General features: G+C 38.9%; 1 protein-coding gene across 1 annotated transcript in view; it reads right to left on the minus strand.

The window, feature by feature from the left end:
• Window positions 1–1,033: 1,033 nt before the first annotated feature.
• LOC137372387 (titin-like) overlaps window positions 1,034–13,510 on the minus strand; it is a 425,393-nt gene continuing 412,916 nt past the window's right edge. Inside the window, exons 275-285 of the mRNA XM_068036276.1 lie at window positions 12,313–12,615; window positions 11,223–11,807; window positions 10,804–11,109; window positions 10,349–10,648; window positions 9,689–10,264; window positions 9,298–9,603; window positions 8,617–9,210; window positions 2,398–8,276; window positions 2,133–2,286; window positions 1,521–1,790; window positions 1,034–1,410 (exon numbers count right to left, since the gene is read on the minus strand). Coding sequence (XP_067892377.1) covers window positions 1,112–1,410; window positions 1,521–1,790; window positions 2,133–2,286; window positions 2,398–8,276; window positions 8,617–9,210; window positions 9,298–9,603; window positions 9,689–10,264; window positions 10,349–10,648; window positions 10,804–11,109; window positions 11,223–11,807; window positions 12,313–12,615 — 9,572 coding nt within the window. The 3' untranslated portion in view covers window positions 1,034–1,111. The remainder of the gene's footprint in view (window positions 1,411–1,520; window positions 1,791–2,132; window positions 2,287–2,397; window positions 8,277–8,616; window positions 9,211–9,297; window positions 9,604–9,688; window positions 10,265–10,348; window positions 10,649–10,803; window positions 11,110–11,222; window positions 11,808–12,312; window positions 12,616–13,510) is intronic.

The raw sequence follows: 13,510 nt of genomic DNA on the forward strand, positions 1-13,510 counted from the left end.
TGCATTATGCCTTTAGTTGATTGAATTCATGTGCAAAAAAGAAAGAAAACATTTATAGGTGCAGAAAGCATGCTTTATTTCACAATCAAAAATACAATCTTACTTTTCTAATTCTCAAGGAGGCTCAATAAAATTAAATAAACTACTTATTTTTCTAAATAAAGTTACTGCACAGGGCATTAAAATGTTGGAGCACAAAGATTTTTTTTCAATGTGGTTAATTTCTGTTACTTATGCCCTTAGAACAGATAACATGAAATAAAATTCTACAGTTACCACACAAAGTCAGTGCACCCCATGGAAAATCTGAACCTCCTTGAGTTGGCACTATTTCCACAAAGGAGTACTTGGAACAGTTTGCTGAAATGAGGGTATGACCAGGTTGATGTATTTTTCATTCAAACTATCCAAGTAGTTACTATGTTGGAAACAGTGCACATGAAAGATGGTTATACAAAGTAATGGCCGCTTGTACTTTGTATTCATAGTCGACCATCTTGGCTGTGTTAAACAGTGATATGACATAGTCGGTTCATAGGCTAAAGTCTTGAAGTATTATTTGCAGGAGGGTATATGTAAATAGCACCACAGACATAGCCTTCTAATTCCATAAACTTGTATTGCACGTACCTAGATACTGTGCAGAGCATCATCTCTTAGGTGTAGGTTGTCTTCAGCATGGAGCCTCTCTACCTGCTGAGGTATTCTTAGACATCAACATTGTGTTGAGGCACAAATTTTAGTTCTAAGTTGAACAAGGTAGTCGTCCTATTCAAACTTTCCCCTGCCAACTGTCAGTTTCAAAAGTTCCATTGAAAATCTCATAAAACACAAGGTACAAAACTTCCATAACCGTTTAGATCGGCTATATACAGTATGTACATGTCACAGAAAATGGTTAAAAATCCTAAATCAAAGTGCAAAAATTCCCATATTGCACAATCTACCATTTGTTCAGAAATTGTCTAGTTTGGTATAAATGCACATGGTATAAATGTCGTCAAGTAAAAAATATTTAAAATATATACAAGTCAGAAATTCATGTTCATAACAATTACGGTATCTATCAATTTTGAAGTTTAGTTTAAAATGTGTCAGCAGATTCAAATCTTTAAATTGATCTAATTTTAATATTTACAGTGGCAGAATCTGATCCAAATTCATTTGTGAGTCTTAGAGTGTAGCGTCCTGCATCATTTTCTTTGACACCTGTGATAATGAGTGTTGTTAGATCATCTGTTGTTTCAATGTGGAATCTGCCACTGTCTTCTTCATCAGAAAGAGGTCTTCCCCCACGTGACCATTTTACTTCAGGCATAGGATCACTTGAGAAGGCACATGCCACTGTTAGAACCTTTCCTTTCTCAATGGTGATATCTGATGGTAAAGCTTCAATTTTAGGAGAAGACCCTGAAAAAAATACAGTAAACAAGTTAGATTTTTGCCTATTATATTGGTACAATTGGATGCGATTAATCAAAAAAGTCATTTTTAATGTTTTAGTAATGACTCAATATCACCTTTAATACTACCAGTTATCATTTTGCCAGTACTTGCTTCCAATTGACTCATACTGGAATGCTCCATAAAAGAGCTGGAGCTCATTGATAACTTTGATTCTTTGAAAGATGACATGCTACTCGAAGACATGCTGGCAAATTTAACTTCGGACATGCTGCTGCTGGCCTCTTGCTTGGTCATTTGCATTATCTTGGAAGTGAAATGTTCCTGCATGCTTGCAGAAGCACCAGTCTCCAGAACTACCATTTTAGCAGGTTCTTCAATTAGAGCTGTGGAGCATAGCAAACAGATATGATGCATAAATAGTCTCACTTTTGACATACTGCAAAGGTAAAATTGTTTTATAAAGATCAAAATGTGGGTCCTACTTGAATGTGTCATACAGCATTTGCTAATTGACCAAAGAAAACATTGAAACATCTGCATCTAGTTTATATTGTAAAAATATAAATTAATGTTTAAATTATTCAATTAATTGCCAGACTTTTGTTTTTCATTGTACTTGAGAAACTCAAATTCAGGTTCAATAAAATGTCAACTTAAATCAGATGTACAGAAAATGCAAAGTTCATAATAACAAGTGCAATAATTAATTTAAGGCAATAACATACTTAGTACAATTAAAGAGGCTGTTGCAGAACACTGTCCATGGAAATTCTTTGCTGTTACTGTATATTTTCCACTGTCTGAGACTGCTGCATTTAGAATTTCTAGGGTGTACTTGTTTTTCAAACGATTCACTTTCAAGTTTCTTGAGATTGCAATCTGAAATATGAAACAAGTTTCTTTTCATTATAAGCCAAAGAAGATGCTAAAAATTTTTTATTTAAACAACAGGATAAATGAACAGCAAGGTTAAATTAATAAAGTACTTACAGGATGATTGTCTTTCAGCCATTCAACCTCTGGAGAAGGATCTCCTGATATTTCACAAGTAAATGCCACATTTTGTCTTTCATTTACATTTTGGGACTTGGGCTGTGCAATAAAAGTTGGAGCATTTGATTGTTTTTGTTTAACTGTTAAATCAAATTGACATTTAACTATTCCATGCTCAGTTTTTGCTTCACAGGTGACTGCGCCTTCATCTCTGAAACTGATCTTTTTGATGGTTAAAGTGTGGTCATTTCCAGATATACCATATCTATAATCTTCTGAATTGGTCATCTCCATACCATTTGAGACCCATTTCACATTGGAAGCATTTGGTATGTTGGCCTTAAGTATTGCCTTCTGACCATCTACTGCAGTTATTTGTACTCGTGTGGCTGTAATTTCTGTGAGTGATGTTTTAAGTTCTTTTTTCACAATTTGTTCCTGAACTACTTCTGTTTTTCCATATGATTTAGAAGCTTTTTTCTGAACAGTTGCTTTTGATTCAGTTATCTTGGCCACTTTGGTGACAATGCTTTTGAATACTTGTCCAACCAAGGAAAAAGTGGTTTTGGAAACACCTCCTTCACCAGTGATTTCACAAGTGTATTCTCCTTCGTCAGTTGCATTAATTCCATGAATACTGAGGTTGTAGACACCATTTGCAGCATATTCCAATCTGTAGTGACTATTTTCCTTTATTTTACGTCCATCTTTGAACCAAGCCAATTCTTTCACATTCAGAACTGTGCTTTCAACTGTGCATGTCAGTTTTACTATACCATCTTCAGCAACTTCTGCTTTCAATTCTTGAGAAATCTTAGGTGGAGCACTTGCAGGGATCTCTACTCGTTCTGCTGTAGGTGTTCTGAGAGTTGGGGGTGACTTAACTCTTGGAAGAGAAGTGGCTAGTTCTGGTGATTTGACTCTCTTGGGAGTCTTCATTGCCTCGGAAGACTTTGCACGGGGTTCAGGGGTCTTTACCATTGGTGTTGCTACAATTCCTAGTTCTTTTGCTCCAGTTTTTCGGATAGTCAGAGTAAACTGTGCTTCTTGTCTTCCTTGAGAATTTTCTACCACTACTGTATAGCTTCCTTCATCAGAAGATTGAACTGATGAAATTGTAAAGGTAGATTTATACTGTGTTGTTAGAATAAACAGGCGTTTGGAGGATGTAATTTTTCTCCCTGCATGCATCCATGTGACAGTGGGTGTTGGCTCACCGTCATAGCCACAGGAAAATCTAACGGATTCTCCTTCTACTACTGTGACTGACTGTGGTTTTGTTACTATTTTGGCTGGGAGAGTTTTCTTGGCTGCATGAAATGATTTTTCTTTTGAAGCATACATTTCAGAACGCATTGATTCCTTTACTTCTGACTCTTTTGTTTTAGTTTCTTTCACCTCACTGACCTCTTCAATTTCTGTTGCTTTTCTGATTGTAGAGATTTGGTAAAAATCAGTCCTTGTCAGTTCAGGTACAATTAATTTTGGTTGCTCCTCATCTTTACGGCGAGATAGGTAGGTAAAATAGTCACCTCCTGTAATATCCAGTGTTGCATAGTCAGAAGCCTCTCCTTTGTGATTAGAACTAACAACACGATAGGTTCCACTATCTTCAGTTTGGCAATCCAGAATTTCCAGTGTTAGGACACCATTCATATCAGTAAAGTGATACTTGTCGCCCTCTTGAATTTCTCTACCGTTGTGGTACCAACGAATTTCAGCTTTTGGCTTGGACAGAACATTTAGAGTAAATCTGGTATTTTGACCACAAGGAATGCGGTGAGAACGCATTCTCAAAGTTATACGTGGACTATGGTCAAGGCTGAAAGGCTGCTGAGTAATAACTTCATACTTTCCTTCTGTAGTCTTCTGAGTCTTTAGAGCAGTTTTCATTGATTCATACCGTGAAAAGATGTCAAACCTAGCAGTCCTTTCAAAGCGTGAGAGTGAGCTGTCTCGAGATACAGGACTTGGTGAACGGGGACGTGTTCTCTCTGGTGTGGGTGATCGTCTTTCTAAGCCTTCACTTTCAAATTCTGCAGGGCGTGGTTGAGATCTGATTAGTTCAGATACAGGTCGCATCAATTCAATGTAAGTTGGGGAGAGTGATCTTCTTCTCCTAAGAAGCCTCGAGACAGGTGGAGATTCTCTGCGAACATATTCCTTAGCTTCGATGGTTTGTTCTTCCTCTTCTGATTTTGTCAAGAAAACCTCTCTTTCTCGTCTACTTTTGATTCTTGTTTTTTCCTCACGTTCCATATACTCAAGTTCTTTTTGGTAGGCGGACAATCTCTGGACTGTCGCAATTGGGCGAAGCAGCTCTTCATCTTCTCTGTCTTCTATCATTCTTTGCCTTTGCTTATGTGCTCTATAAACGGCTTTGTCATGACGCTGCCGGAGATCTATAAAACTTGGGCCAGCTTCATATTTGGAAGGGATGTGATATTTTTGGTATTTGCCATATTTTTCCTTCTCTTCCGCTGTAGCTAACTTTGTCTGTTGTGATTTATACTGAAGCGCTGATAGCTCAAAACGTTGAGGGCTGCGGCTTGGAGGTGAAGCAGAAAATCCTAATTCAAGTTCCTCCTCAAGGCGTAATCTTTCCTCTTCTATTCTCTTCATTGAAAGGTAGTCATCAACGGGGCGGAGTAATTCGTCATCTGACAAATCACCAAGTGATCTCCTTCTTGGTCTGTAATATATTTCATACTCAGGAGATGGTGTGCGCCTTCGAGCTGGTCTAACTGTTTCAAGATCATCTTGCGACATTTTTGGTATGCGCCATTTGGGTTTATACTGATCAGTAAAGCGTGGCAAAGGCATGACATAAAACTGTTCCCATCTTGAGAGACGGATTCGTTTTGGTCGTTTTGTTACAATTCTCTCCATTGGTGCTGGCATTTCATAGTGGTCTCGCAGTTTTCTGTACCATTTCATGTCAGAGAAAGGCACAAACTGTTTAATATCTTGGTTCTCTTCAATTGCACTTGCTGTATGCACACGAGGTTCTGGAATATCATAAGGCATACGAAGTCTCTTTTCTTCCTTTTGTTTCACTTCCCTTGAAATTTCATATTCACCTTTTACGTTTTTGGTGCTGATAGCTGGTTTGTACATTATTGCAGCTTCTCGCAGAGCTTCTTTTGCCACTGCTGTCAGTGGAACTGTTTCAACATTTGCAAGAATTTCAGCCATTCTCATCGTTTTATTAATTTGTTTCTGAACATGTAGCTGCCGTTCCTCCTCACTCTCATACTGACGCTTAACGTAGGTCATGCGTTCAACTTTTAGATAGGCCTGGCAGCTCGCAGATCCAGCACTGTTGGTAGCAGTAATCCTGTAAATGCCGGAGTCCTCTGGCAAAGTATCCCTTATGTGCAAAACATAGTAGTCTAAACCTTCATGGACAATTTCAATATTTAGACCTAATGCCAAAGCCTGTCCATCTTTATCCCATTTCAGAGCAGGAGGTGGTATGCCAGACACCCTACATTCAAAACGAACGCTTTGGCCTTCCATGCATTCTGCATTTGCCAACAAACGCTTAAACATTGGTCTCAAAGTGTTGTCTGCTGCAGGTGGGTGAGGTAATACTGTTAATTTGGCTTTGCAGCTGTCCTCACCATATTTATTGCGAGCTATTACTGTATATTCAGCATCATCATCAGTTGTTAGTTTGTGGATGATCATTTGATAGAGGCCTTTGTCAGATATAAAAGTATATTTTTTCTCATCTTCACCAGGTTTGATCTTCTGTCCAGATTTCAACCAAGTTACTTGTGGTTCAGGGTGAACTGTTATTGTAACACCAAATCTGACATCTTCTCCAATATATGCAGAACGCTTGTACAAAGGCAAAGTAAACTCTGGTGGCCTCTCGAGGAGTCTCATAGCATCCACTTTACGTTTCACTTTCTTTACAGTGCGTTCCATATAGAATTTACGAATTTCTCTGACACTATTCACAAAAAGTTCTGCGTAGGAGCTATCTTCACCATAGTCATTTACTACTTTGCATCTATAAGTACCGTTATCTGTCTTGTTTATGTCTTTAACATACATTGTTGCCAAACCATTTTGGTAGGTAATTTCATATTTGTCACTGCATTCCAGTTGCCTGACGCCAAAGTACCAAGTGACTTCGGTAGATTGATCATAATTTTCTATCCTGCAGGAATACCTAACATGACCACCTTCTTCAGCAGAAGCATGCATAATTTGCCCAGTAAGTGGACCAATTTCAATTGGAGCTATCTTAACTTTGGCAACTGTAACTCCCCTTTCAGCTCTAACAGCTCCACCAGAAGAAATTCGAGCAACAGAAACAACAACATTAATTTCTTTCTTAACTCGGGTCTGATAGTATCTTCTGTGTCTCAAAGTCTTAATCACTTTGGTGCTCATTTTTTCTGTCTTCTGTTTCAACCACGGATGTTCAAGAGCCTCAGCAGCTGTCATCCGAGCCTTCCTTTCTTTGACCAAAAGGCGATCGATGAAGTCTAAAGCTTCAGTGGTGACATCTTTGAAAGCTTCATCCTCAAAGCTGTACTCCGCCCTAGTAATATTCTCAATAATCTGTTGGTTTGTTTCAGCAATAAATGGATTCAGACCACTAAGAAGTACATACACAAGTACACCCACTGACCACATGTCAGTAGCTGCATTAACCATATCATGCTGATGTAGTTCAGGTGCTGCATACTCTGCAGCAGTGAACTGGATTCTAATATTATCACCAGGTTTGAGTTGCCTGGCCTGCCCAAGTTCAATAATCTTAAGAACAGTGCTCTTTCTTGTGTTGTAAATTATATTTTCTGGTCTGATATCAAAATGGCCTATATTCTGACTGTGTAGAAACTCAAGTGCTTCACAGATCTGGCGAGTGTAGATGATAATTTCCCTTTCATTTAGCTCAAAGTTAGTTGTATTAATGCGCTCAAAGATATCTTGGCCTGAAATGAACTCAAAGATCATGACCAGTTCTTCAAGGCTCTCAAATGATTCATGTAGCCGAAGGATATTCCTATGCCTAGCAATATTGAGAATTTCAATCTCTTTCTTGACCAGCACCTGATCAGCACCCTTTATTTTAACAAACTTTGCCATGTATGTTTTCTTACTGATATTTTCAATACACCGATGAACAATACTAAATTGTCCACGTCCCAGCTCTTCAGCAAGTGTATATTGACTGTGAAGTTCTTTTATAGTAGAATGCGCAGCTTTGCCTTTGGTAACATCGATCGATTCATCAACCTCTTCATCATAGTTCAGAACTCTTGTCTTATCTTCTTTAGTGACTATAGGACCAGTTGGCTCTGATGGCTGGCTCTGGCCAAACTTGTTCTCAGCAATCACACGGAACTGGTAGCTGGTCTTGCCGAAGAGATTCACAACAGTGTAATGCGTATCACGTGACTGTGCAACACGTATCCACATCTCTGCTGTTGTCGCACATTTTTCAATAATATAGTTAATGACTCTGCTTCCACCATCATTAGCTGGAGGATTCCATGTTAAAACAACAGAATCACGTGTAATGTCACTGACTTGAATTCCTCTTGGTACATCAGGTACATCAGCCACATCCAGTTCAACTGTTTGTTGATCGATGCCAAATCTGTTCTTGGCACATACAACATAGAAACCAGCATCTTTCCTGTCAACTCCATTAGGGAACACAAGAGATGTAAATGATCTTGTCACAATTACTTGGTAGTGACCGTTATTATCGATAAGATCTTGGCCCTTCTGCCATGTGATTACAGGATCAGGTCTGCCACTGAAAGGAATTTTAATGCTTATTATTTCACCACGGAGAGCATGAACTGCACCCATGCCTTCCAAATGTTTGGGTAGATGAATCTTGGCAGGAACTAGAAACAAAAAAAAAGTTTTAAAAATAAATATAAATATTGAAAGACAGCAAGTTAATGTAAAGCAGTGAACTTAACAGGGGTGAAGTTGGTCTTCAGGTAGTGAAAATGGGCAATACTGAATCAACAGCTCATTTTGCAACACACCCGATTTATTTTTTTCCATTGACTTCAATGAAAAAGTAAATCGCTGTAAAAAAAAGATTGGGGGGCTCATAAAACAGGCTGATGATTCACCCATTTTGTACTACCCCAAAACCAATCACATTCCAAATTATGTAGAAATATACCCTCTCAATTATTATAAAACATGTTTAAGTAATTACTATATGATACACACCGTCAACATCCAAAGAGACTGTTGATGAAATGGAACCTCCTTGATTGACTGCTCTGACTTGATAAACAGAGGCATCTTCTCCTGTGACGTTAGTAATTACCAACTGGTGGTAGCCTCCCTTAAATTCCTGGATCTTTATCTTTTCACCATCAGGCTCAATTTCTTTTCCTTGTTTAAACCATTTCACTACAGGTTTAGGATGACCAGTAATCTTGCAAACAAAAGTGGCATTACCCTTATATTTCACACTCAAGTTGCGGATTTCTTCCTTGAACTGTGGTGCTGTGATAGGTACATCAGACATTGGAACAACAGGATCAGATAATTCACTCCAGTCACTCTCACCACCAAGGTTTTCACATTTGACACGGAACTCATACTCTAAGCCCTCAATAAGGCCTCTCACAGAGTAAACTGTTTCATGTATTTCATCAGATGTTGCAGCAATCCATTTATTCTGCTTCTTCTCTCGTTTCTCAAGGTAATAGTTTCTAATCTTTGCACCGCCATCACTGGCAGGTGGCTTCCATGAAACCACACAAGAGTTCTTTGTGACTGCAGTTACAACAGGCTTGGCTGGTTTCCCAGGCTTCTCTATAGGGCAGAAAAAGAATATATATTATCATTCAAAATACAGCAAGATAGTAGACAAGTAACCACTTAATTTATGTAGACACTTACCAAATGGACTCTTGATGATGACAACAGAGGAAACTTCCAATGGCTCACTGACACCAAACTGATTTTGAGCAGAAACACGGAAGTAATAGCCAGCACTGTCAATGAGATTTACAATTCTACAAGATGTGCCAGCGATAGAGGATGATACAAGATGCCATTTTTCACCTTCCTTGGCTTCATGTTTTTCTACAATGTAGTTGGTAATCAAAGCACCTCCGTCATCTAGTGGTGGTTTCCAACTGATTACTGCAGAATTCTTCAGCAAAGCATCAACTACTATTGGTCCTTCAGGCATATCTGGTTTATCTATATATAAATGTAGATTGTATTAGATATACTGTTTGAGTGAAAATAGCTAGCAATAGTTGCAATAAAACTACCCATATATTACCTTGGATTTCTACGTTAAAAGCTGTATCAACTGTTCCAAATGCATTGCTAAGCTGTACTTTATATTTTCCAGCATGGCTCTTTCGTCGGATATTTCTCACTACAAGGTGAGTATAGTGCTCCGTGTTTTCTATTGAAACATTATCTGAATCTGTCAAGGGTTTCTTTCCATGGAACCAACGAATAGTAGGCACAGGACGCCCAATGTATACAACGTGGATGCGAAGACTTGTACCAACACCTACAACATATTGCTCTTTTAATGGGAATCCAGGGTGGAATTGTGGGGCAGCCTCGAGCAATACTTTACCACTGACTTCAGTTTCTCCAACATCATTTGTAGCCTTGCATGTATACACACCTTCATCATCCTGATCTTCTGTTATAATGGTAACTGAATGATTACGTCCATCTGAACTAATTTTGTACTTGCGGCTTTGTTGTAATTCTTTTCCAAAATGGTACCACCTGATTTCAGGAAGTGGTCTGCCAGTAATCTGGCAGGTCAGCTTGGCTGGCTCACCTAGCTTAGCAATAACTTCACTAATTTCTCGTTTAACACATGGTTCTTCTCCAGCTGTTGGTAAGAAAAAAAGAAGCATGAGCAAGAGTCATTTCTTACAACACAAAAAAAAATTAAAACACATATAAAAATACATACATGTCAATTTAGTCTTGATTGCCATAACGGTTCTACGAGGCCTGCTGACACCAGTCTCATTCTCTGCAAAGATTCTGAATTCATATTCTGTGGCTTCCAGAAGGCCACCCTGTGTAAACTGTCTGTCTTTTATTCGTTCTTTGTTACATTTCTTCCATGCGCTATCACCAGACTGACGATATTCAATCCAGTAACCAATAATGTCCTTGCCACCATCACATTCAGGGCGCTCCCACTCTATAGTGATACTATCCTTCATGACAGAAATAATCTCAATCTCTCCAGGTTGGCTTGGTTTATCTGTGAAAAATAATTTTTAGAATTATATTAACTTTAATATAATGAAGTTGATAATGAGGCACATCATTAATATATAGCAATTGCACTACAGTTCAAATGGCATTTACAAATTGCATATTCACAAAATGGGTTTGTATAGATACAGTAAAACATACCAAAAGGATCCTTGCAATGGACAACATCAGATGGTGGGCTTGGATCACTAAGACCTATGTCATTCTGTGCCATAATACGGAATTGATACTCAGCATCTGGAACAAGTCCAGTAACAGTATACATTGTTGTGGTAATATGGGTCTTGTTTTGTCGCACCCATTTATCTGTAGTAGACTCTTTGCGATCAATAAAATAGCCAGTGACACGTGATCCACCATCATCCCTTGGCCTTGACCAGCAGAGGCTGACAGAACTTTTGGTGACATCCAGTATTTCTGGTGGATTGCTTGGTGGCTCAGGTGGATCTAGAATAACAGAAATGAATTAGCTACTGTACGTGAAAAAATAAGCAATTAAATTCAAAGGGTAAGACAATGTAGCCTTTATTTAAAACTACACTGAACAATGTCCTACTTACTTAGTGGTGTCTTTGGTACAACTGGCTCTTCTGATTTTAGAGGTTTACTAATGCCAAACCGGTTTTCAGCAGAGACACGGAAGTGATATTCCACATTTTCCTTCAAGCCTTTAACAACAATGGAATTCCCCCTTACTCTGGAATCAACAGTGTACCAGGCAGTTTTGGGTACCTCACGTCTCTCAACAATATATCCAATGATATCAGATCCACCATCATCAGCTGTAGGTCTCCAACTTACTCTGACAGAACGAGCTTGAATGTCATCAAATTCAAGTGGTCCTTGTGGAGGATCTGGATTTCCAATCACTTTCACCTTAATGTATGCTATCTTTTTGCCACATTTGTTTTCTAGAATCAAGTCATAAGTGCCTGAATCTTCTCTGTCTGATTCCTTTATCACAAGTTCAGTGTGGGTCTCAGAAGTTGCAATCATTGCACGCATGCTGATATCATGACCTTCCTTTGTCCATTTGCAGATAGGAATAGGTTTGCCTTTTATGGGCACTGTTAATTTGATGACTCCACCTTGTCTTACAATCAGACCTTCAAGGTATTGTTGGTCAAGTTCATAATCAGGATATTCTGAAAAGAAATTCAACTTTATTTAAAAAAAAATCATCCCACAACTCAGTATACCTATATCATAAAACAAGTCAGAACAAAACATAACAGTTCCAATTTCTAACTTGAGCCCCATTCAGGCATGAATTGGGCAGAGCTGTAATAGTGTGTGCTTGGCACCACCTCTACTTTCATCATTGAGGGCTCAACCGCTGAAGGATGAGAAATAGCATTTAAAAGCCTTTTTACCAATGACAAATGAAAATCATTGACGTTCAAGATGTTGTCATGGAGTAATTTCAGCAATTGGGTGCCAATGAGGAAACAGAAATCTTATTGGAACAAGTGCATCATAGGATGGAGGTTCTTTTTCAGATTGATGGTTGGCAGTTTTGGATGGCTGACAACTGTGAATGTCCACTGTACAATTCAACAGACGTGGCTGTTAATTAATGGGTCATAACAGAGCCTAAAATTGGGCATAGCATAACATGAGATGAAACATTACAATTTCAGCATTTCTCACCTAGCATTTCCGTGACTTTAACAGTTCCTGGCACATCAGCAGGCTCACCAGGACCACCAGCATTAACTGCTATAAGACGGAACCTGTATTCAGCTCCCTGTGGCATGTGAGTCAGGGTGTATTCACAGATTTTTGTTGGAGTAGTATTGCACTTAGTCCATTCATACTGGTCAACTTTCTGCATCTCAATAAGGTAGCCTGTGACCTTGGAACCTCCTTCTTCTTCTGGTGGACTCCAAGCAAGGGATACAGATGTTCTTGTTGTGTCTGTAACTCTTGGATTCTGTGGTTTGCCAGGTGGATCTAGAGAATATAATAAATTAACAATACATTTTTTAATGTAAGTAGTATAATTAAAATAAAGTTTAACAAGGTGCTGCGTGGTTTGAAGTTGTGAGCAACTGAGGCAACTAGAAAAAATTGAGGTTTAATCCCTGGTTTGTGTTAAGTTAGTTGATGTCAGTTAAATTTGCAGCAAGGTACTGCATTTAACCTCAGCACTCTTGGCTTGGGAGGAGAAAATCAGCCTGGGATCCCCTTCTTGATCGCTATCACTGCCGTGTGTATGCTTGGTGAGAATGGGTTGAGGTTCGCCTCAGTCAAATAGCCTGTAGTAGTCACTGTCAAAGTACACATCCAAATAATAACCAATTGGATAAACCACTGGAAAGTGACCAATTGGCCCTGGAACCATTGCCTAGCAAAGAGATACAGGCCTGGATTTTCCTTCAAGGTGGGCTTACTGCCAGAGAAGGGTCAAGAAGTACCTCTATCTGTCATCTGTACCTGTCATGACCCCTATCAATTTTACTTGGCCATTGCTGTCTATCTAAGCAGGATGAGAGAGCGTGATACTACCATGGAGGAAAATGCAGCATTGCTGCAGCAGTACACCCACTCTCGCACTTGAAAAGTAGACAGCCTACTTAAAGGGGAGAGTGAAGTCATAAAGAGAGTAAAGAAAATCTGAACAATACCGTTTAGGTCTCTTAGAGCTGAGGCCTAAAAATATAATTTCCTGAAGAGGGAGAGGTACCCATCACTTAGGACTTCAGTATGTCTTCCACTAGTATCATAGAGTGGACTGCTACCCCGTTTATAGTAATTCTTGGGGTTGGTGATGGTATCAAAAAGGAGGGAAATATGCCTCACTATCATTAGCACATGCTGGGACAGTGAAGAGATGATCAGCTGTTTT

The sequence above is a fragment of the Heterodontus francisci genome, chromosome 7 (assembly GCF_036365525.1).
Source record: "Heterodontus francisci isolate sHetFra1 chromosome 7, sHetFra1.hap1, whole genome shotgun sequence".
Lineage (NCBI taxonomy): Eukaryota > Metazoa > Chordata > Chondrichthyes > Heterodontiformes > Heterodontidae > Heterodontus > Heterodontus francisci.